The sequence below is a fragment of the Sminthopsis crassicaudata genome, chromosome 4, assembly GCF_048593235.1.
Source record: "Sminthopsis crassicaudata isolate SCR6 chromosome 4, ASM4859323v1, whole genome shotgun sequence".
In the NCBI taxonomy this organism is placed as follows: domain Eukaryota; kingdom Metazoa; phylum Chordata; class Mammalia; order Dasyuromorphia; family Dasyuridae; genus Sminthopsis; species Sminthopsis crassicaudata.
In genome coordinates, this window is record NC_133620.1 from 453,078,589 (window position 1) to 453,102,694 (window position 24,106).

At 37.6% G+C, this 24,106-nt stretch overlaps 1 protein-coding gene across 2 annotated transcripts in view; it reads left to right on the forward strand.

The window, feature by feature from the left end:
- Positions 1-22,188, forward strand: part of NSRP1 (nuclear speckle splicing regulatory protein 1) — a 51,430-nt gene extending 29,242 nt beyond the window's left edge. For both annotated transcript variants that reach the window (XM_074263785.1, XM_074263784.1), the window contains exons 3-7: positions 2,194-2,250; positions 14,576-14,704; positions 18,130-18,337; positions 19,608-19,716; positions 21,227-22,188. In XM_074263785.1, the coding sequence (XP_074119886.1) occupies positions 2,194-2,250; positions 14,576-14,704; positions 18,130-18,337; positions 19,608-19,716; positions 21,227-22,064 (1,341 nt within the window). In that variant the 3' untranslated portion in view covers positions 22,065-22,188. The remainder of the gene's footprint in view (positions 1-2,193; positions 2,251-14,575; positions 14,705-18,129; positions 18,338-19,607; positions 19,717-21,226) is intronic.
- The last annotated feature ends 1,918 nt before the right edge of the window (positions 22,189-24,106 follow it).

A 24,106-nucleotide genomic window follows, 5' to 3' on the forward strand; every position in this document is an offset into this window, starting at 1 on the left:
GGATTATCTCAGTTATAATTTATATCCCAGTCTTTAGCCTGTGGCAACCCATTAGTAAATACTTTTTCATTCAGCAGTTCAGATTTTAATAAGGCAAGGAAGTATATGATATGTTAGAAAAAAATCTTTTTAAAAATAACTTTTAAAAGATTTGGGTATTTTAGGGAATGTTTTAACCAAAATTTTAGCTTATTTAAAATACTTTAACACTTTCCATGCACCCCAAAACATTACTCTAGCTATATCAGATTCTTGTTTGTAGAAATAATTTGGGGGCAATAATACTAATGAATGAATGCCAAAATATTATTTATTCATTTATTGATTTATTTATTGGCCTTTGTCCATTTCATAGAGTATTATCTCTGACAAATTCATTTCGCTGCCTCTTCCATGAAGCTTGCCCTGATCCATCCATTAATAACAATTCCTCAGCCCTCCCAAAGCACATTCCTTCTCACTTCTCTATGGCATTTTTATTGAATACAAATTTATCTGTTGTCTTAAGACTTTCAACTCTTGCTCCTCTGAACTTTGTAGCATAGTGCTCTGCAAAGAGTAGTTAGTTACTTAATAACTATATGATAAATCAAATGGTTGAAATCAAATCATCAGGTATTTATTGGTTTTCTCCTCTGTTGGGCATTTTGCCCAATGTTTAATGATTATTTTAGATTTTAGTTTACATGTTGTTTAAATCCTGGTTTTCAAGATAACTGAAGTATACATTTTCTGGTATTAAAAAACTCTTAGCATTACAGATGAATCACTCTGTATATAAATGTCATTCCAACCAGCTTGAATGTAGTTCTGAAACATATCTTCAGGCTACAAAAATATGTTCCAGCAAACAAACTATTCCTTAGCCTGTCCACACTTCCTAGGTTCAGAGTCTAAGAGCTATAGAACACAGTGCATGTTGAAGCAATTGGGGCTTTGTGGCAGCAAGTGAAGCAGCTTCACAGCCTACTTTGTACCTGTTTACTTGCTCTAAATTCTTTTTCTAATTTTTTTTTTTAATTTTAAATTTAATGACACTGCCAAAAACAAAGAGCATTTTCATATACAAAGTACAAAAGGGAAAAAATAAAAGAAGATTCTTTGGAAAACAATAAATCTTTCTTCTTAACAACTTGATTTTTAAAGAATAATAAATCCATCATATTGTAGTTTCAAAGCTATCCTGTTTATGTTTTAGACAATTTTTCAAAGACTCTTTTTTTCTTTCTCTTTCTTCTCTTTTCTGATAGTAGCTTTCTTTCCTCCCCAAATCTTACCCATCCCAAGTAAGAAAAGAAAAATACAATCTTTTCAGCATAGGCAAACAAAATAGATCCATATATTGACCATGTGTGTCCCATTCATCAGGTCAGTAGTGAGGCAAAAATGGGCATTGTCATCCAAATGATGTCTTTTGTAGTCCTGGTTGGTCCTTAAGTCTTCCCAAGTTGTTTTGCTTTGTCATGGTGTTACCATACATAGTTTTTCCCTGTTTATTCTTACTTTCCCTCTGCTTCAGTTCATATATGTCTGTATCCACTTCTCTGAAGCCATCCTCTTCATCATATACTTTTGTGTCAGAAATGTCAGAGAGGCTAGAAAATCTCTGACCCCCAAAGAATCTATTTCTTGGTGATGTAACTTCTGTCGGGTTCCATACTGACCAGATGTATGGCCAATGGTTCCTGAGGTAAATTGGCATTGGGACAGTAACTTAAGTTCTGTTTTATCTTGGGCAAGTAAAGCTCTAGCAACTTATTTTAAGTCAAATATATTAATTCTTAGCGCCTTTTTTCCAGCCATGCTACATATATTTCAAGGGCTTGCCACAACAGCTGCAATAAGTATAAATTAGGTATAAGAATAAGGAGAATGTGTAAAGCTTTTATGCCGTTCAGGAGTATCCCTACAGAAATCTTTTTTTTTTTTCCATCACTTATTGAATATCTACTGTATACAAAATATTGTTCCATGTTTCTCAAGGTATAAAGAGAGAAGGCTATAGAACTCTTTCACTTTTTTATTCTCAGAAGTTTTGGAAATAGATTTGAATGAGATTTTAATTTAATATACAGAAATAACATACTAGTTTTTACTGTTATTAATTAGTTATGAGAAGATGAGAGAGAAATTTTTTAACAAGTTTAAATGAACAGGTAATTGTTTTTTTTTTTTTTTTTTTTTTTTTGACAGACCTCCGTGAGTGACTGCCTTCAGAAAGAAGCCTTCAAGAAGCAAGTGATGAAGCAGGTAGGTACAAGAAGAAATATTCAGTGTATCGGGCAAAGTCAGAATCTTTGGTTACATTGTCATATCTTGTCTGTGCATTTTGCTGATTGATTCAGTTCTTCATCCTAATTTCACAGCATAACAGGAGTCTAGAGAAAGGCTTTCTGGATTAGGATTTCAGACTTCTCGTGTCAGTGTTGGAGGAAGAATTAATTGTTTGCTCCCGTACTAGGGCAGATTACCCCATTTTTGGCTTTAAGACAGCTTAGCAGTATGAGAAGTAGGGCTGTTAATTAATAATTTCTGTTCTTGAACTAACAGACTGAAAATGGGAAATAGCATTCCTCTTCTCAAAATACTTTCAGACTTTCAGCTTCTTTGAAATATGAATGGTATATACATTCTAAGTCCTGATGAGTAATAAGTGGTTTAAAAAAAACCTGGAGGACAAGTTTGCCAACAGAGTGAATATTTCTTGCTTTCATTGAGGTATTAGGTTGAGGAATTTTTAATTCATTTCTCTCGATGTGCACTAACTGCTTGTGATTCTCCTTGTGTCTTTTTAAAGGACACATTTTTCCCCTTTTGCCTCAGGCAGGTGGGCAGGGAAAAGACCAATTTCAGGGGCAGTCTGGTTCCTGTGCCTTTCCCTCTCACCTCTTTTGGTAGCCTTAGGCCATCCCCAAACTTTAGTATTCTCACCTGATTTTCTGATGAAGCCCAAGGGTGCCAGGTCTTTTGTTTGTATCCATATCTCCAAGGTCTGGTAATACAGAGCCTGGCTGCTCATTGACAGGATTTTTTTTTTTTTTTTTTATAAAGTAAATAGTCCCCTAAAAATTTGTAGATTGAAAGGAACTAGAATGGACAAAGAGTCCACCATAATTGTAGCTTTACCACAGTTCATGCAAATGTCTGTAAACAAGCCAGCATATATAGTAAGTCAATAGACTGGTCCCTGCTAACTGCACAGTTGTAACAGGTTCTGGAGTGATAGTAAAGTTTTCCTTTTTATGACTTAACAAAAGTTTTCTCAAAGGACTAGGATTTTTATCTAATCTTTAAAAATTTGGAGGGTTGCAGTTTGATATAAAGGAAAAGGGGGAAGGGGGTACTTGAGCCTTATGCCACTTGAGCCTTATGCCACTAGCTCTTTAGAAACCAGAGTTTGAAAACAGTGATTGAAGAGTGTCCGCTTTATTATTGATGGGTGCCCTGGTACCTCCTTGAGGCCTGATAGGGAGCCTGGAATCCAAGCTGCCTGATGAGCTATTCTCTTGTGTCAGTTAAGCAGACATTTTTTAAGCACTTCTGTTGGCCAGGCCTCTAAGCACTGGGGATAAGCTAGGTTCTGCCTCAAGTTGCTGACAGTCTAGTGGGGGAATAACACGTCAAAGGAATATGAAAAGGGAGAATTGGGGGAAGGATACATGTGCACATGTGCAAAAAATGTTTGTGACAGCTCTTTTTGTAGTGGCTAAAAACTGGAAAATGAGTGGATGCCCATCAGTTGGAGAATGACTAAATAAGTTATGGTATATGAATGTTATGGAATATTATTGTGCTGTAAGAAATGACCAGCAGGATGATTTCAGAGAGGCTTGGAAAGACTTAAATGAACTGATGCTGAGTGAAATGAGCAGAACTAGGAGCTCATTATACTTGGAAATAGCAAGACTATACTATGATCAATTCTGATGGACGTGGCTCTCCTCAACAATGAGATGATTCAAGCCAGTTCCACTTGTTCAGTGATTGAAGAGAGAGAGCCATCTACAACTAAAGAGAGGACTGTGGGAGCTGAGTGTGGACCACAACATAGCATTTACACTCTTTCGGTTATTGTTTGCTTACATTTTTGTTTTCCTTCTCAGGTTTTTTTTCTTTCTTTCTTGATCTGATTTTTCTTGTGTAGCAAAACACAAGATAAATGTATAAATATGTATACATATATTGGATTTAACATACATTTTAACATACTTAACATGTATTGGACTACCTGCCATGTAGGGGAGGGGGAAGGAGGGGAAAAGTTGGAACAGAAGGTTTTGCAAGAGTCAATGTTGAAAAAATTACCCATGCATATGTTTTGTAAATAAAAAGCCATAATAATAATAATAAAAGAAACAGTTAATGATAAAAAAAAAGAAAAAACAGTTAATGATTAAAAAAAAAAAAAGAAATGAGAGACTTATTAAAACTTTTTGTCAAGATTGCCTTCAGGATTTGAAACATTTTGATTTACTTATTTTTTCATTCCATCTGTATTAGATATTTTTGAAAAAGAATCAAGGCTCCAGTCCAAGGGAATCTATGTATAACTAGTTATGTTTATAGTCATTAATTTTCTTGTAACTAAGGGTGTTTTCAGAGTTACATGAGATGAGATATTGACCTTTTACCAGTCTGGCATAGATCATGAGATCATTGACTTAGAGCTGGAAGGGGCCTAAAAGGGCATCTAGTTCTCAAAAATGAGACCCAGAGAGATTAAGTAGTAGCCATAGACCAGGGAGGTAAACCAAGACTCTTAAACGGAGGTCTAGGGTTCTTCATCATGAGGATCTCAGAATCCATTAACTCTCAGTTTTTACCAGCCCCTTCCATTTATAAATCCTGCACTTCTCTTTGTGGTGGCTTTTAAAGACCTTCCCCTTTTCACCCCTTCCTCTTGTGGTCATATTGATGAGAAATCTTATAACTCAACAGTAGTAGAAGGAAAATATTGTATGTTGTATACTAGAATTGTTGCTTTTAAATTTACCTTATTTGCTAGTACCTGTAGGTGAGAATTTTTAGGCCCTAAATTACATAATGGACACGCTGAAAATAGTAGAATCACTTATTTTCAAATGTTAAAATAAATAGTGATTTCTCTTTCTAGTCTTTTGAATGTTTATATGAAGATATAGTTCACATTTGAAAATATGATAACAATGCCAAATTTAGGTTAACCAGTTTAACTCATAAAGAACAAGGAAAATCTTTAGAATTTTGAAGATCTTAAATGGTATTCCTAGAAACACTTTATTTTTAAGAAAATAGCTTCTTATTGATGCTGAAAAAGCTTTTTGCAGACACTGTTTTTGTTATTCTGCATGATTTTAATGTCAATCAATTAGTAAATATTTGTTGAGTACTGATGCCCAAGGGGCTATTTTAGTACAAGTCTAAGAACTGGACTCTTACCTTTCTGGGTTGGGAAATGGAAGTCTCTAGGTAGCAAAATGTATCTATTTCATTTCAAGGGTCATAGGTTCTGAAGTCCATAAGAGAACTTTCCTGCCTGTTCATCTACCATAGCAGATGTTACATCTAGGCAGAAGCTGCTGGTTTTCTCAGCAGATCATTTCTCATGAACTGAGATTTTTGGCATCCTCTGTTTCTCTTTCTAGCACTCTGAAACTGATATGGCCTAAGTAAGAGGGCATTCTGCAGGACTGAAGGCCATTCGTCTGTTTTTCTTTGTTCAGTGAGTTGCCATAGCCAAAGAAATAATCAACAAGTAGGCAGTCTAATAGTAATAAGCCTTCCCACATTTGGCTTGGTTAATCCTTTTAATAATGATAGTGATCGTGATGATGATGATAATAATGTCTTCTGCATGCCAATAACTGTGCTGTTTATAAATATTAGCCCCTCACAACAACCCTGGGAGGCAGGTGCTATTATTAATCTCCATTTTCTAAGTGAGGAAACTGAGGCAAATAGGTAAAGTGACATGCCCAGGGTCATACAGCTGTTTAAGTGTCTGAGGCTGATTGAATTCAGATCCTCCTGACTTTTATAGTCAGGTTCCACCCATTGGACCATCCAGATGTCACTTGGTTTTTGGTTGGAGCCATAATGAAACTTCTCCAGCATATAATGGAAAATATAAATCGGGGAAAAGGAATGAGAAAAGGTAAAGAGTTATAGGCTACATAGAAGCCGTGTGTGTGTGTGTGTGTGTGTGTGTGTGTGTGTGTGTGTGTGTGTGTGTGTGTGTATCATGAATTTTTTTCTTCAGGAAAAGAAATGGTAGACACTGGTATTGCAAACACAAAATTAGATCACAACGGATGAAGTTTATTATATGCTAACATAGGAAATGACTTGTTATTGATTTGTCATTCCTTAATCAGTGATTTGAACAATCAGACCACTGACTTGTTAGAGCAAATATCAAAATTAATACAAAATTAGAGCAAAGATTGAAATTAACACAAATTTAAAACAAAGATAAAAATGAGAAAATAAAATATGGTTTGAGGTGAAAATAATTCAATCCTGATCTATTCAAACAAGTTATTCATGGGTGATGGATAGAAGAGAGGACATAGGATCAGACTATAATTTCATATAGTTTAGCATCAATTGCCATAAAAAGAATACCCAGAAAGCCTAAAAACACTTTAATCAGCAAACATTTGACTTCTAAGCCAAGCAGAGAGAGACATGGTAGGTAGCCATAGACAATATTGTTTTATGTTCTAATAAGCTCACTTGTAAAATCTTATAGAAAAAATAGAGATTATGAACAGCATTACCTCAAAGCAGAGAGAAGCAGGGGAAGATAAAGCCAGTTAAGAGCAAACATTGAGAGCAATTAAGCAGATTCATCCTGATAGCTTTTAAGAATAAAAATGGAAGGAGAACAACAAACAAATAATAGGAAAATTTCTAAAGATTTTTATTACAGACTTTTTATTTCCATCAAGTGGAGCAAACTACCACCCATTGCCCTTGGATTCCAATTGTATATTGTTTATAGAAGAGATAGAGACAACACTTCAAAATATGAAAATGGGAAAACCACGTTTATTAAATCAAGTATACAAAGAAGAGATGAATAAGTGAATGAAGGAGAAAGTCCTGGAAGGATTAATACTGATCTAGTATGAAGTGAGGACAACAGTTTATACAATCTCTACAGTAATATAATGGAAAACAATTTTGACTTTAGAAAATATATAATGGCATATCTTGTGATCTCTTTGCAGAGAAGTGATAAACTGGATGTGCAGAATGACACATTTTCAGACAATGAGTTTATTTTGTTGAACTAAATTCATTTGTTATAAAATAGATGGTTCTCTTTGGGATGTGGAGTCATGATGAATGATCATGATTTTTCTTTTTCAGAATTTTTTTATTAATTTATAATTATACTTTTTTTGACAGTATATAAGGATAAGTAAATTTTTTTATAACATTATCCCTTGTATTCATTTTTCCAGATTTTTCCCTCCTTCCCTCTACTCCCTCCCCTAGATGACAGGCAATCTCATACATTTTACATGTGTTACAATATAATCTAGATATAATAGATGTGTGTAAATCCAATTTTCTTGTTGCATGTTAAGTATTAGATTCCGAAGGTATAAGTAACCTGGGTAGATAGACAGTAGTGCTAATATTTTACATTCAATTCCCAGTGTTCCTTCTCTGGGTATAGTTGTTTCTGTCCATCATTGATCAGCTGGAAGTGAGTTGGATCTTCTTTATGTTGAAGATTTCCACTTCCATCAGAATACATCTTCATACAGTATTGTTGTTGAAGTGTATAGTGATCTTCTGGTTATGCTCATTTCACTCAGCATGATCATGATGTTTAAAAAAAGAGGGGGGGGGAGTAATAAGCATTAATGAGACATTTAAAATACTTAGAAGAGTTTTAGAGGGTATTTCTATCCTATTAAAGTTTTTTAAGTTTTCTTTCTTATTATGATATTAAGAAGCATAAATATTTCTATGTACAAAGAAAAGAGATGGGATGATCCTACATATTTGTGTGGATCTGTGGATATTTGTGGATACCATCAAGACCATTGCATTGGAAGAAATCTATAACCACTCAAAAGAATTTGGCCTGACTATGCACACTGATAAAGAATATCTATTTCCAAGATTATGATATGCAATTAGATAAATAGCCTATAGAGCTTGTCCATCAGTTGGTTGGTTGATTATTGTCCTTCATTCTCAAAGACGTCCAAAATGACAACCTGTGTGAAGAATATGTCTGACTATGATCAGACCAGGATGAGCTCGGAGCGCTCTGCCACAGGTTGGACCAATGTGAACATATAGACCATGTGAACATTTGGGTTGGATTCTCTAACTTTGTTCTTCTGAGCTAATTCAGTTCTGCTTTGCTTCTAGAGCACAGCCCTTTTTCTGAGGAGGGCATGCTGAGGGGCCTGGGCCAGTGTCTCCCATGTCATGCAGTCAGTTCTAAAGTTCTTAAAAGACCTTGCAAGTAATCAATCATGTATCACTTTTCTGACCACCATGTGAGTGCTTATCCTGTAAGAGTTCTCCATAAAATAGTCTTTTTGCCTATCAGATATATATATTGGATAGAGAGCCAGGAATGAACAGAAGGTTGTCTGGCTAGTTCACTTTCAGGAACTGCAAAGACTCTTCAGTGATCCCAGATTTCCCCCAGAAACAAAAACATCATTTAAATGCCCGGATGCCACACCAACATTGTATGACTAGGAGTCCGGGCACACCAGAGCCCCCAGCAAGCTACAAACAAAACTGTTCAGAGGACAGTGGACCCAGTGCATGGTTTGAGTAGGCTTCATCCATAAACAAATGAGAATTTGGAATAAAGAATTGGAATAAAAGATTTCAAAGATATTACTAGGGAGATGTAGGAAGGAAAAAGAAGATGAAGTGGTCATGTGGGAAGAGCACAGTGCCATTGGTGTCTCTGATACTGAGAAAAGGCAAGGAAGGTACCAAATATGTTGGATAGAAACCTCTCTCTTCTTCCCTCCCTTCCTAGGCATGTTGTGGAAGCATAAGGACAAAGCTCACAAAGATGGTTTGCAGTCTGCATTGTTGGAAGGAAATAGAAATTGATGAAATAATAAATCTCTGTGTGCATTTCACTTTCATTGGGAAGTTAGCTTAACATACATTAAACAGAATAAGCTAATCAGAAAATAAATACGTGATATAATTTTGAAGAACCAAAAGCCTTCAGAGATGAGAGAAAAGAGAAGAAAGCATTATAGATTTGTGTGAAGACACAGAATCCCTTAGAGGAGAGTTGCTATCCAAGTCTGGGCCTTAAAAGATAGATGGAATTTAGAGAAGAGGAAAAGGAAAAACATTGAAGGCAGAAAAAAAATAGCATAAGCAAAGACACAGAGGTCCTTAAAGTACTGAAATTTTGCTTTCAGCCACAGTGAACTAAATAACAAATTGTCCCAAGATAACAAATTACATTAGAATCCTGTTAGAAAGTGCCTTGCCTACCACAGGTCTGTATATAATGTCACTGAACTGACTGAAAGATGGTATATTGAGTCAGTTTGATTTATCATAAGCATTATAAAATTCTGAATTACTAGTTTATAATAAAGCCAGAGCTCTTTTCACAATATACTTCATTGAATTGGGAGGTGGAATTAAAATGGTGGAGAAAAGGTTCACTGGAGCTTTCTCTAAATCCCCTCTAAACCCTTTAAATAACAGTTCTTGAAGTGGTAAAACTTGTCCAGAAGGACAGGATGAAATGATGTTCCAGCCAAAATCAACTTAGAAGGTTTCAGGAGAGGTCTGTTGCTCCTTGATGACAGTGGAGCATAGTCTAGCAAAGGCCACACCAGCATACCCCCAGCCCCAGGAGTGGTAGCTCCTGAATCAGCAGCAGCAGATGCTTCTGGTGCTCTCAGGCCACATTTGTAAGGGGGTTGAACAATTGATAAGAAGGAAATTACACGGGTCTTTTTGCTGACAATGGGAGCAGGACTCTGTTGCTTTGCCTGTACTCCAATCCAGGTTGCAGTTCTGCATAGCTATAAGTTTTTTTTTTTCTTTTTTGAAAAATTAATTAGTAATTTTTTCCCAATTACATGTGAAAACAATTTTTAACATTTGCTTTTTAAAATTTGGGGTTCCAAATTTTCTCCTTCTCTTCCCCCTTTTATTGAGAACACAATATATGTATAGTCATGCAAAACACATTTCTGTATGAGTCATTCTGTAAAAGAAAATATAGACAAAGTACTTTTGAGCTGCATTTAGGCTCTACAATTCTTTCTCTGGAGGTAGATAGCACCTTTTATTGTAAATCCTACAGAATTGTCTTGGATCATTGTTTTGATAAGAATAATTGTTATCCATAATACATCATATAATTTTATTTTTATGTATATATAAGTTTAGGAAATCAAAAATCAAAATGTAATTTTTCCTCTTTTTTGGTATTATTTAAATTGATTTTCTCATACTCAAATGAATTCATGATTTCATCAGTTTGGGAATTTTCCTGATAATGATAACAGATTGCAATCCATTCATCCCTGCCCATATTGAGAAATTCTCATTCATTACTTGAAGAACTATCAAATATATTTCTCATTAACATCCTTTAGTACTTTTATTCATGAGCCAGGAGAAATTAAAAATTCTGTGACTGGACAGAATAAGCACTATAAAATGAGGGAGTTGGAGTTGGTGACCTCAAAAGTCCCTTCTTAGCTGTAAATCTGATCCTGAGCAGTGATTAAATGCCCTCTTAAATTGAAATTAGAGCTCTATTCTATGAAAAATTGAATCTAGAAGGAAATTCTAGAACAAAAATTCACCCAGGAGGTCCAACGGAACATGGTGAAGGCCTCCTTCCCTTTCTTCTAACCCCAAAGGACCGTCAGTGGAATACTCTGGCTTACCATCTATCATCCCTTTCCTTCATCATAAGACCAGTCCATCTTCTCTTCTGTCCTATAGTCTTTGATTATATTGTTTGGAGTTCCTCATGGGTTATATTGCAAACTACTTACATTCTTTGCGTTGTCCTCTATAATGTTCACTTTTAGTTCTTCAGAGACAACTGCTTATTTTAGGTTTTCTGCCATATGTCAACACCTGTAAAACAGCTGTTTTAAAAACATGGGCCTTTGCTATTATGGGAAGCTTATGGTCAATAAAAAATGTTTTATAACTTCCTCAAAGCAAACTAACCCACTCTTCTCCTTTTTTTGGGGGGGGGTGATTTTCAATATCTGGAATTCTTTGTATTTTTTTTTTTTGTATTTTTAATTTTTTTCCCTTTTCAATTCTGGGTCCAACTCATTGTCCATTGTATTGCCCATCATCCCAAACATTGTAGGACAAGCTCTATATTCAGACACATGTTAAAATCTGGGCAATATATATTTTTTACTGTGTGAATGGTCAGGATAAACGCCTTTGCATGATTATAGATCTCTTCCAGGAGGCTCTGCCATGTCCAGAGACTTGATGAAATCAAGATAATGTCTCCTACAAAGAGGAGCTTCTGGAGGATTCATAAGAAATCTCTCTTCGAACTGACCATAATTTATAAGAAACCGAACCATTCTCCAATTGATAAATGGTCAAAGGATATGAACAGACAATTCTCAGAGGAAGAAATTGAAACTATATCCACTCACATGAAAGAGTGTTCCAAATCACTACTGATCAGAGAAATGCAAATTAAGACAACTCCGAGATACCACTACACACCTGTCAGATTGGCTAAGATGACAGGAACAAATAATGACAAATGTTGGAGGGGATGTGGGGAAATTGGGACACTAATACATTGCTGGTGGAGTTGTGAAAGAATCCAGCCATTCTGGAGAGCAATCTGGAATTATGCCCAAAAAGTTATCAAACTGTGCATACCCTTTGACCCAGCAGCGCTACTACTGGGATTATATCCCAAAGAAATACTAAAGAGCGGAAAGAAACATATATGTGCCAAAATGTTTGTGGCAGCTCTTTTTGTTGTAGCTAGAAACTGGAAGATGAATGGATGTCCATCAGTTGGAGAATGGTTGGGTAAACTGTGGTATATGAAGGTTATGGAATATTATTGCTCGGTAAGAAATGACCAGCAGGAGGAATATAGAGAGGCCTGGAGAGACTTAAATCAACTGATGCTGAGTGAAATGAGCAGAACCAGAAGATCACTGTACACTTCAACAACAATACTGTATGAGGATGTATTTTGATGGAAGTGGAAATCTTCAACATAAAGAAGATCCAACTCACTTCCAGTTGATCAATGATGGACAGAGGTAGCTACACCCAGAGAAGAAACACTGGGAGGGGAATGTAAATTGTTAGCACTAATATCTGTCTGCCCAGGTTGCATGTACCTTCGGATTCTAATGTTTATTGTGCAACAAGAAAATGATATTCACACACATATATTGTACCTAGACTATATTGTAACACATGTAAAATGTATGGTATTGCCTGTCGTCGGGGGGAGGGAATAGAGGGAGGGGGGGTAATTTGGAAAAATGAATACAAGGGATAATATTATAAAATATATGTATATATATATATATATATAATAAAAAAAAAAAAAACAAAAAAAAACAAATCAGATTTGCCTTCCACCTGTTGGAACTTCTGCTCTTTTAAGGGTATTTAAACTCTTAGCAGCCTCAAAGTTTGTCTTTGGCTCCCAAGAGTGCCACTGACCTCATTTATATTAATTATTTGCTAGCCATAATTAATAAATTAAATACTAATTACCCCCCCCCCAAAAAAAAAAAAAAAAAAAGAAATCTCTCTTCAATCCAGTCTCTGCCCTGTATTTCTTCCCAACCTGTGGCAAATATTTTTGGTGAGCATACATCTCTGTATTTTATGCTTGCCTGATATTTAAGAGAGGGTCATTGGACAAATTTATTTCTGTTATATCTTCCATGAAATCTTAAATAATCTTGCTATACAGATGGAGAGTCATCTTGTTGTAAGAGATACCAGGTGGAATGCTTCTCCCTTTCCCCATAAATAATAAGCAACATGAGTTAGTCATTATGAGCTGATAAAGATATGTTCCATTGTTGAAAATTATTTGTGAAAGCTTGCTTGTTTTTTAGTCATGTACTCATTAAGGAGCTCCTTAGTTCATGTATAGATGGGAGAGTAAGCAATATACGCTCAATAGTTGTTGGAGTCAATGGATATGATTTCCCTCCTTTAGCACTCTCACAACCTTCAACAAGGATCTCATAAATGCTTGATCCAGGCTGGCTGCTTTTTCCATATTTGTTCTCTTTTCATCTCAGAGACTGTGGTGCTAGGATTTAAGTGTGTTGATTTCACCATCCTTGGCAGAGAAAACAGTTTGTTGTGATAATTTTTGGAAATCATTTCCATTTTTTTGTTCAGTAGACCATTTTCTATTCTTATCCTTGAATGCTCTTGGAATGGTTTTACTTAATTGATTATCTTGCTAGTCTTTCTTTAGACTAGTTTTACCCTTCATTGCTTCTCTCTTCTTTATGAGATTATGCCTGTCACAATTGACCATCCTTCACTTTATAGGTGAGTTAATTTTCTAAGTTGATAATGCCTTTGGTATACATTTCACAGTTAAATCAAATGTTTACTAAGGTACTTAATAGGTTCTTTTGTTCTTGTAGGAGTTAATTTATAGCAGTTTAACTTCTATTTAAAATTATTATAGTTGGTGTTAATATTGTTTTTAGTGCCCCTTTCCCTTTTTTTCCAATGACTTGATAATATCTTCTTCTTATTACTAGTCCTTATTTATTATACATTCTGATTTTAACTCTGATGAGTCATTGGACTGACTGTGTGCACAGACGACTAACTCAAAGATATCCTTTATCTCTTCATGGTTTTTATGGACAATTTCTTTCTGATATTATTTGATAGAACTCAGCAATGCCTTTTTTTTTCTTTTCTTGAGAAAGTATTCATGATATAGAGGTGTGAAACTTCTGTATTAATCTATAAGACTTCGGCTTTTCTTGTATCCTTCTGTGTCTTTAATGACCCTTTCCTACCTTTTTCATTGAAGCCATAAAGTATCAGAGTGTATTTTGATTTATTTTGGAGGTCTGTAAATTGAAGGAATTGACCTAACTACTTATTTGCTATTTCTGTGGTCCCTTTAAGCTTTAAAGCTAGTGAGAGTACACATGGAGGAGTGTAATGGAGAATGTTGGGCATGGAGTTGGCAGTTTGTGTTCAAGTCCTGACTGATACTTGTTGTCTGTATGATCCTAGACAAGTTGTTTATATTCATTAGGTCTGAGATTTTTCTACTCTAAAGGAAGGCTGAACAAGGGGAGCCGTAACATCCTTTCTGGCCCTAGGTCTTTGATTGTTCCTGTGAGATTAATTCAGTCTTTATAGGAATCTGTGGCCTCTCTAATGTGGAGACACTCTCCACTTGTCAGTGTGAAAACGCTCACGACCAGCAAAGGAGGCCAGCCACTCAGAAATGAATTTTTTGGCTGGGACAACTCATGAGAGTTTGGCAAAATAAATGGGATAAAACTGTTGTTTACTATGGAATTATTATTTTTAAAATCTTTTTCTTTACTTTTATTAACAGACTAAACTTGAAATTCAGAAGGCCCTAGCAGAAGATGCCACTGTGTATGAATATGACAGTATTTATGATGACATGCAGCGGAAGAAGGAGGAAAGTAATCCTAAATTGCTTTCAGTAAAAGATAGAAAGGTTTGTGTTTGAAATTTTAGATTTCTGTATGGCCTACTTCTGAATGTCTATGTTTCTTCTGAGTTCAAGGTGTTTCTCTACATATGCTTTGGTTGAAATGATCTTTTGCAATCTTACTATTTGTGTTTCCATCAGAATCTTATTATTAAGAATAAAATAACAATTTCTAATTTTTTAATATTCTTAAATGGTACTCAAGTAACTGTATGGCATGCTGGAGCTTCTGAGAATAACTAGTCACTACTTCTAAGTTTGCTGTGAAAATATTGATATTTGCTGTAACAGCTTGCAACCCCACTTCAACTCCCCCCCCAAATAACATATGTAGAAAATTTACATTGATCTTCTTCACAATTTCTAGAGATTGGCTATTCTCTTTATAAGACAGGGGGCTTTGCATAATATGCAATAGAAATAAACTGCAACCTTTTCCAGTAAGATCAGGAGTGAAACAAGGTTGCCCACTGTCACCATTACTATTCAATATAGTACTAGAAACGCTAGCCTCGGCAATAAGAGCCAAGAAAGAGATTCAAGGAATTAGAGTAGGAAATGAAGAAATCAAACTATCACTCTTTGCAGATGACATGATGGTATACTTAGAGAACCCCAAAGACTCTGCTAAAAAGCTATTAGAAATAATTCAGAATTTTAGCAAAGTGGCAGGATACAAAATAAATCCACATAAATCCTCAGCATTTTTATATATCACCAACAAAATGCAACAGCAAGAGATACAAAGAGAAATTCCATTCTAAACAAATGTTGAGAGTATAAAGTATTTAGGAATCCATCTGCCAAAGAATAGTCAGGAATTATATGAGAAAAATTACAAAACACTTGCCACAAAAATAAAGTCAGATTTAAATAATTGGAAAGACATTCAGTGCACTTGGATAGGCCGAGCGAATATAATAAAGATGACAATACTCCCCAAACTAATCTATTTATTTGGTGCTATACCAATCAGACTCCCAAGAAACTATTTTAATGACTTAGAAAAAATAACAACAAAATTCATATGGAAGAATAAAAGATCGAGAATTGCAAGGGAACTAATGAAAAAAAAGTCAGAGGAAGGTGGTCTAGGTGTACCTGATCTAAAGCTATATTATATAGCAGCAGTCACCAAAACCATTTGGTATTGGCTAAGAAATAGACCGGTAGATCAGTGGAACAGATTAGATACAAAGGACAAAAAAGGATACATCTATAGCAATCTAATCTTTGACAAACCCAAAGATACCAACATTAGGGATAAAAATTCATTATTTGGAAAAAACTGTTGGGAAAACTGGAAATTAGTATGGCAGAAATTCCATATGGATCCACACTTAACACCATATACCAAGATAAGATCAAAATGGGTCCCTGATTTAAGCATAAAGAATGAGATAATAAATAGATTAGAGAAACAGAAAATAGTCTACCTCTCAGACCTGTGGAGGAGGAAGGAATTTATGACCAGAGGAGAACTAGAGATCATTATTGATCACAAAATAGAAGATTTTGATTATATCAAACTAAAAAGTTTCTGTACAAACAATACTAATGCAAACAAGTTAGAAGGGAAGTAACAAATTGGGAAAATATTTTTAAAGTTAAAGGTTCTGACAAAGGTCTCATTTCCAAAATATATAGAGAACTGACTCTAATTTATAAAAAAATCAAGCCATTCTCCAATTGATAAATGGTCAAAGGATATGAACAGACAATTCTCAGATGATGAAATTGAAACTATATCCACTCATATGAAAGAGTGTTCCAAATCACTACTGATCAGAGAAATGCAAATTAAGACAACTCCGAGATACCACTACACACCTGTCAGATTGGCTAAGATGACAGGAACAAATAATGATGAATGTTGGAGGGGATGTGGGAAAACTGGGACACTGATGCATTGTTGGTGGAGTTGTGAAAGAATCCAGCCATTCTAGAGAGCAATCTGGAACTATGCCCAAAAAGTTATCAAACTGTGCATACCCTTTGACCCAGCCGTACTACTACTGGGCTTATATCCCAAAGAAATACTAAAGAGCGGAAAGGGACCTGTATGTGCCAAAATGTTTGTGGCAGCCCTTTTTGTAGTGGCTAGAAACTGGAAGATGAATGGATATCCATCAATTGGAGAATGGTTGGGTAAATTATGGTATATGAAGGTTATGGAACATTATTGTTCTATAAGAAATGACCAGCAGGAGGAATACAGAGAGGCTTGGAGAGACTTACATAAACTGATGCTGAGTGAAATGAATAGAACCAGAAGATCGCTGTACACTTCAATGCTGTATGAAGACGTATTCTGATGGAAGTGGATGTCTTCAACATAAAGAAGATCCAACTCACTTCCAGTTGATCAATGATGGACAGAAACAACTACACCCAGAGAAGGAACACTGGGAAGTGAATGTAAATTGTTAGCACTACTGTCTATCTACCCAGGTTACTTATACCTTCGGAATCTAATACTTAATGTGCAACAAGAAAATGGTATTTACACACATATATTGTATCTAGGTTATATTGTAACACATATAAAATGTATGGGATTGCCTGTCATTGGGGGGAGGGAGGGGAAAATCTGGAAAAATGAATACAAGGGATAATGTTATAAAAAAAAAAATTAAAAAAAAAAAAAGACAGGGGGCTTTGTTTGCACTTTCATAGATAATAGATCCCATAACATCAAATTGAAAAAGGAAAGAAAAGAGAATTGAAGTATTTAAAATTTATTTTAGTTAGACTTGATGTTTGATTTTCTATAAAAATATTTGGATTTAAAAAAAAAACATATAAAAGTGTTAATTTCTTTTTGAGGCTATTTTCCCATTCTTTTGGTACCTACCAGTAAGAGAATATAGAGAAATGCTATTTAAAATGCCTCCACTAAGTATGCTAAACAACAGCATTGCCTTATACATTTTACATTTAATGGCATATTTGGTAGGAGAAGAGTACTCAGAAGAGAAGAAGATGGCACAATAAACGTAAAAATACATTCCACTCTTGGAACAGAGAAAATAGCATCAGTCTATATTGGCTCCTTCTGGATTCAGATTTTCATTAAATACAGTTCTAGTTTCAACTTTAATGGGCCATTATGAAAGTCTCTATTCCCTCCTGGTTTGAATTCAAATTCAGTCTCAGACTCGTTCTATCTATGTAACTCCAGGCAAATCACTTACCTTCCATTGGCCTCAGTTCCCTCATCTGTAAAATGAGAATAATAATAGTGCCTGCTTTCCAGGGTTCTGAGGATCTAATGAGATGAAAATTGTAAAGCCCTTAGTGCAGTGCCTGGCACATGGTAGGCATATGTAAATGTATTAGTTGGTACTATTATTGTCATTATAATTAAACGATAATGAGAAGTATCTTTGGCACTCCTTTAAAAAACAATCCATGGTGTGTTTTTCTTTTAGCCTAAGTACATCCACAGCCTACTAAAAGCAGTGGAGATAAGAAAAAAGGAGCAAGAGAAAAGAATGGAGAAGAAAATTCAGAGAGAACGAGAAATGGAGAAGGGAGAATTTGATGATAAAGAGGCATTTGTAACATCTGCTTACAAGAAGAAACTTGAGGAAAGAGCTGAGGAGGCAGAAAGAGAGAGGAGAGCCGCTGCCCTGGAGGGTGAGTGTTGATGGCTGGGCCCAGGTTCACAAGAGGGATGTGACTTTGTCAGAAGTGCTTGTACTCTCATGCAAAAACCTCTTAAAATGTTCTTTTTAAAATCTTAATGATTTTGGATTAATTGGATAATTAATCGGATAAATTGGATTAATTCCAAAACTTGCAAATGCTTCAAGAAACGAAGAGTAGGAAAATGAACTTCATAAAAAGTTATGAATTTTTCTCATGCAATTTCACACACGCGTGCGCGCGCATGCACACACACACACACCACACTTAACAGAGTATTACTAAATTGTTCTGTTTATGTCCCCTTGGTGCTCATCTCTTTCTTCCGCCATCTTTCACAGGTTTGGTTGATGTTCTTCTCTATGTCTTTTCCATTGCCCACCAACCCACCTTCTCCCCTCCCCTTCAAATAGAAGTCGAGGTGTATAGTCAAGCCAAACCAGTCAGTTCATTGACCTTGTCTGGTTCTGTACCTCTAGGTGGGAAGTGCATGTCATCATCAATCTGTCAAAATCAGGATTGGCCCCTTCCTTGGTCAGTGGTGAGGTCTTTCCAAATTTTATCTCCTCGAATTTTTGTGGTGGTGAATTGTGCACTTTCTGCTTGTTTCCCTCCATGAATTTTCGTTTTACATTCATCTCCCGTGGCTATCCTCTCCTTCATTTCTTATGGCCCTGTGCAGTGTCATCACTTTATCTAATGGGGTACATACTTTGTTGAGTAAACCAGGGGAGAATTCATCCAGCCATGTCCTATGCATGTCTCTTTTGTCTCTTCCTCTCTATCAAAAAACAAGGCTTCACAAACAATGGTATTCAATGGGTTTTATAGACATTGTGATATAAATCTTTGTTTTACAACCCCCCAAAATGTTTTTCTTACAATAGCCCCTTGACGAAGCGTGCAAGTATTTGCATCGTCTCTATTTTAGAAATGAAGAAACTAAACCTGGGTTACTTAGCTACAGAGCACATGTCACATGCAACCCCACTATCCTTTCTGGCTCCCTGTTTTTCCTCTCTTTTCTGAATCTACATATTGGACATAAAGATCTGGGTCTCAGTCCCCCCCTCAGCCACTTGTTTTGACCTTATTAGGAAAGTCACCTGAGTTCTTAGATTCTCATTTTTCTCCTCAATAAAATCAGGTGCTAATCCTTTGCCTGGCCTTTCTTGTTACAAGAAGTAGCTTAAGTTGGAGTTCTTTCTGTGAGTTAGCTATTGTCACACCATGATCATGTTGTGTTTTTGGTTCTGCCTAGCTCGACTGGATGTAACCAAGCAGAAGGATCTCAGTGGATTTTATAGGCACCTTTTAAATCAAACAGTCGGAGAAGAGGAAGTCCCTAAATGCAGCCTTCGGGAGGCCAGGTAGGCAGCGACCGCAGCCACAGCTTCTCAGGAGATGCCATGAAATTTTTTTAATGGCCCCTTCATGGGACTGATACTTCTGTAGCATTTTAAGGTTGCAAAGTGTTGTCTTCTTACAGTGGAGGTAATAAGGGTTGTTGTTGTTATTCCTATTTGACCATCCAGAAAACTGGAGCCTTCAGAGATTAACTGGCTGACCCATCATGGCACAGACAGGTCTGAGAGAGGCTTGAAGCCAGTCATCCTTCTGACTGTGCATCATGCTTCCTTTCCACAATCGCTGACCTCACGAAGCCACCAAAGCCACTTGTATTTGTTTATTTGTTGATCATCTTAGTGCTGTTGGTTCTCCAACTTCTATGTGTCTAATGGTAATAGTCCTCTTGGTGATCAAGAAGGCGTGATTTTTTGATGCAGTAACAAAGCCAACCATAGATGTACTTAAATCAAAGCAGTAAATGGTCTTGCTCTTAGTCGTGAGGATAGTTGAAGAGGAGAGTTTGTCCTGAAACTATCTTAAACTAACTTTTCCTTCTGATGGACAGTTCTATTTGGGAGACAGAGTCTGGACACTCTGAGAGAACCAGATTTGATTCTGCCTTTTTTGTCTTTTCCTCCCCAGTGCTTAGTGTCTGGTTCCAGGAGAAGTTGAGTTTAAGAAAGTATATTTGGAAAGAAAATCATGAATGGGGTTTTTCCTCCATTCTGACTTTCCTATAAGAGTAGACCTGAGCCAGCTGAGAAATCCCATACCTATCTTGCTAAACTTGCAGTATTCTAACCTGCCTGTAGGTCCTTTGGCCCAGGCTAGTCTGCCAGCAGTTCCTGGAGAAACACAAATTGTTACTGTATCCATGTGATTAGTAAAAATGAACTTGTGAGTATTGTAAATAAATTGACCACACTTAGCTGTGAAAATGTGAAAACCTAAATTATTTTGGCTTTGTTCAGTTTTAATATCAGCACGTGTTTGCATCATACATTTCTTGTTTTGTTCTAATAAATAGTAAGCCCTCTGTTAGAAAGCTGGGGTTTCTTTACCCACAAGGAACGGAGATTTAGCAAGGCATAATATCAGGATCAATATGGGATCTTGCCTGCTGAAGGTTGTGAAAATCTTATTTTCATACTGATAAGAAATCCCTTTTTTTAGACTTAATCTTAATCACCCCCCGCCCCTGCAATCTGATGTAGACCCATGCTCTGAAATGTCTTAAAAGTTCATGAAATTATAACTAGAACCCAATTCCTTTTCCAGATTTGTTTTTTAGTTCAGTGCCTCACAAAAGCACTGAGGATGGACCCGCCAGAGCGAGAAGCTGGCCCAGAGGAAGGGTCCTCCTGCAGCTGTGGTTGGGGAGAGGGGCTGTGGCCGCCTTGTAGGGGTGAGCCATTTGTAGAGACAGGAGACCCCAGGGCTGCTTCGGGAAAATAAGGGAAGTGCTGGGGTCCTTCATTTCTCCTGCAGCTGACGAGGGATTTCGTGACACGATTGTCCATTTTTCTAAAGCTCTAGGATAAAGGAGGAGAAGCCGCGGGGTTATTCTGATGAACAGAATCCAGATGGTGGAGTCCGGGATGATAGATCCAGGCCCGAAACCAAAGTGAAGGAAGAGGAAAATCCGGATGCCGACAGTGACCTGGAGGAGGAGAGCAGTGAGGAGGAGGAGAATAGGGCCAGCCGGGGCCGACGGCACTCCAGCTCCTCAGGGGAGGACCAGGGGCCCAGCAACAGGAGCTACAGGGCCAGGGGCAGTGACCCAGTGGGGGCGGACCGCACAGTCCGGCGTCGGGACCAACGTTCCCCTGACAGCGCTCACCACAAAGAAAAAGCTGAGAAGCACAAGCCCAGGGAGGACAGTGGTAAAGACTATGTCCGAAAGAGGCAGGAACTGGATGAGAGAGGCGGGGGAAAAGGGGAAGAGAGAAGGAGGACTAAGGTGCGGGAGCAGAGGCGGGAAGATGGGAGGGAGAAGAGGGGCCCCCAGGACCAAGAGCGAGAGCCAGCCCGGCAGAGAAGTAGCGGAGATCCGCAGGACGATCCGGAACGGGAGGGGGGCCGAGGCCGCACAGAGGGCCGGGCAGATCGGCCAGAGAGAAGCAGGGATAAGGAGCCGGAGAGTGAGGGGAGAGTGGGGCCTGGGGCACAAGACAGGCTGCCTCGGGGGGATGCAGAGGGGGCCTCCAAGCGCCAGGAGGAGGAGGGGACAGAAAAGTCGAGTGAGGCACTGAGCAAGTTTGCAAAGCGCAGCAGCCAAGAGACGGTGATGTCAGCCCGAGACCGGTACCTGGCCCGGCAGGTGGCCCGTTGCGCGGCCAAAAACTACATTGAGAAAGAGGAGGACTGAAGGCCTCAAGAGCAGCTCAGGAAGGGGAGAGTGTCTGTATTTTTGGTGTTTGTCAGGTTATATATATGTCCTCAGCTCACTGTATTTTAATGTAAATAAAAATGTCCTTGATTTAAGTAAAAAATGAGCTCCAGTTTGTCCACGAGGCGGAATGTTCACTATATTTGGCAGCTTCTTTAGCTTGGGGGGTAGGGGGAGAGGTCCCTCTTTGACCAGAAGCTCCAGCCAGTCCACATTATTGACTCTCCCTTCCCTCCCCCATCCCCAACCCCCAATTGCCAGCGCAGCTCTGTATGTATGTGCTGGGTAGTGGATAAGAATGGAGATGGGACCAGCGTGAAGGAAAATCCTATTTCAAATGGGGGCCAGCTTGATATTGCTGAGTCCATTGCAGCCAAGTTCTCTTCAAGGTTCTGTTCTGTTCAGATAGTCCAGTCTCTGACCAGTCCCCATGAGGCTTAAATTGCTATAAAATGAAGGAGGATCCTGGAGGCTTCACGTGAAGAAACTGTGAGGGCCAAGAGTGGAAAAAGATGAGGAGGATTCTGCATTTAAGATGAAGGGAAGCTTGTCTGTGGAACACGTATTCCAGAGAGCACAGTGGAAGGAGTGGGTGAAGTTAGTCTAAAACTTTGGGATGGGAGCTTTGAGGGGATTGAGAATGAAGAATTGGGTGAGAAATGGGGTTTGCATGATGATCTGGAGGTCAGAGTTAGTGGGACACGAAGGGTATGACCTGATGGGAGAATGTTCATGGCGCAGAGAGCATCTCACCTCTATGCTCCAGGACGGGCAGCAGGAAGGCCTAGAGTCAAGACGAGGGTTCTTGCCTCCCCCAGGGCAGATTGGGCAGCCCTTCTTCAGGGGGTGTGTTGTTCCCAGCCAGAGAGGAAAGGCTCACAGGCCAGTGCACCTGTATCTGAAGTCTTCCCAGAAATTGAGGTGGCCAAGAAGTGTTAGACCCTATGGAAAGGGAGAACAGGGCTGGGCTCTGACAGTCTTTCCTCAGAGAATGTGCTCCACCCAGCACCCCTAGAGCCCGAAAGGATGAAAACATTAGCCATAATGAAAATAACCAAAGACCAGGTAGTCTCTTTTGGGAAGTCCTGCTTTCTTCTCTTAAAGTAGTGTAAATGTGCCATGGAAAAGTAGTCCTCTAGTAATTTTCATTAAAACTATTATTCCTGTGTCATGATATCCAATTTATCATGAAATGTTACCTTATACACTTGATAAGAATGTTGACTTTTAAATGAAAACCAGTGTGTATTAAGGATTAGATCCCTCACCCGTGGATTATATTATTATACATCTAATACCAGAAAGGAAAAAAAAATGATAAGAACAGTATCAAACAATTGAAAAATTTGGGGGAACATTGTAAAAAGCTAGCTGGTTCCATCCTGACTCTTGGGAAAATGTTAAAAAGCTAGCTGGGTCCATATGGCCAATAGACAGGTAAGAGCTATATGGCAGAATGGACCAGGGAGTTGGTCCGGTGCTTCAAGTTTGCCACTTAGTATGATTTTGTGTGAGTTATCTAAGTCTCAGTGCCATACCTATACCACACAAGGTCATGATGAGGGCCCTAGGAGGTGATGATGTCTTCATAGCCTTTTTGTAAAATAAAATTCTCCTCCCTTCTCTTCTTCCTCCTCTTCCTCCTCTTCCAGATTTTATCCATTTATTCATTTTCCTTTTATTCTGTTGTGTTTATTTTCTCATTTAAAAAATTTATTGAAGCTTTTTATTTTCAAAACATATGTAAGGATAATTTTTCACCATCAACCCTTGCAAAATGTTGTGTTCAGATTTTCCTTCCTTTCTGTCACTCCTTCCCCTATGTGGCAAGTAATCCAATATATGTTAAATATATACCTTTCTTCTTTACACAAATGCCAGGATTATCTCTTCCATCTAACACATTCATTTACTTTTATTAAAACACTTAAAGTCAGGAGGTATTTTCAGTTATTCTTGTGTGTATTCAGAAAAACTGCCTTGACACTGGGATGATAAAAAGTGACTAGACTGGCTCCCTG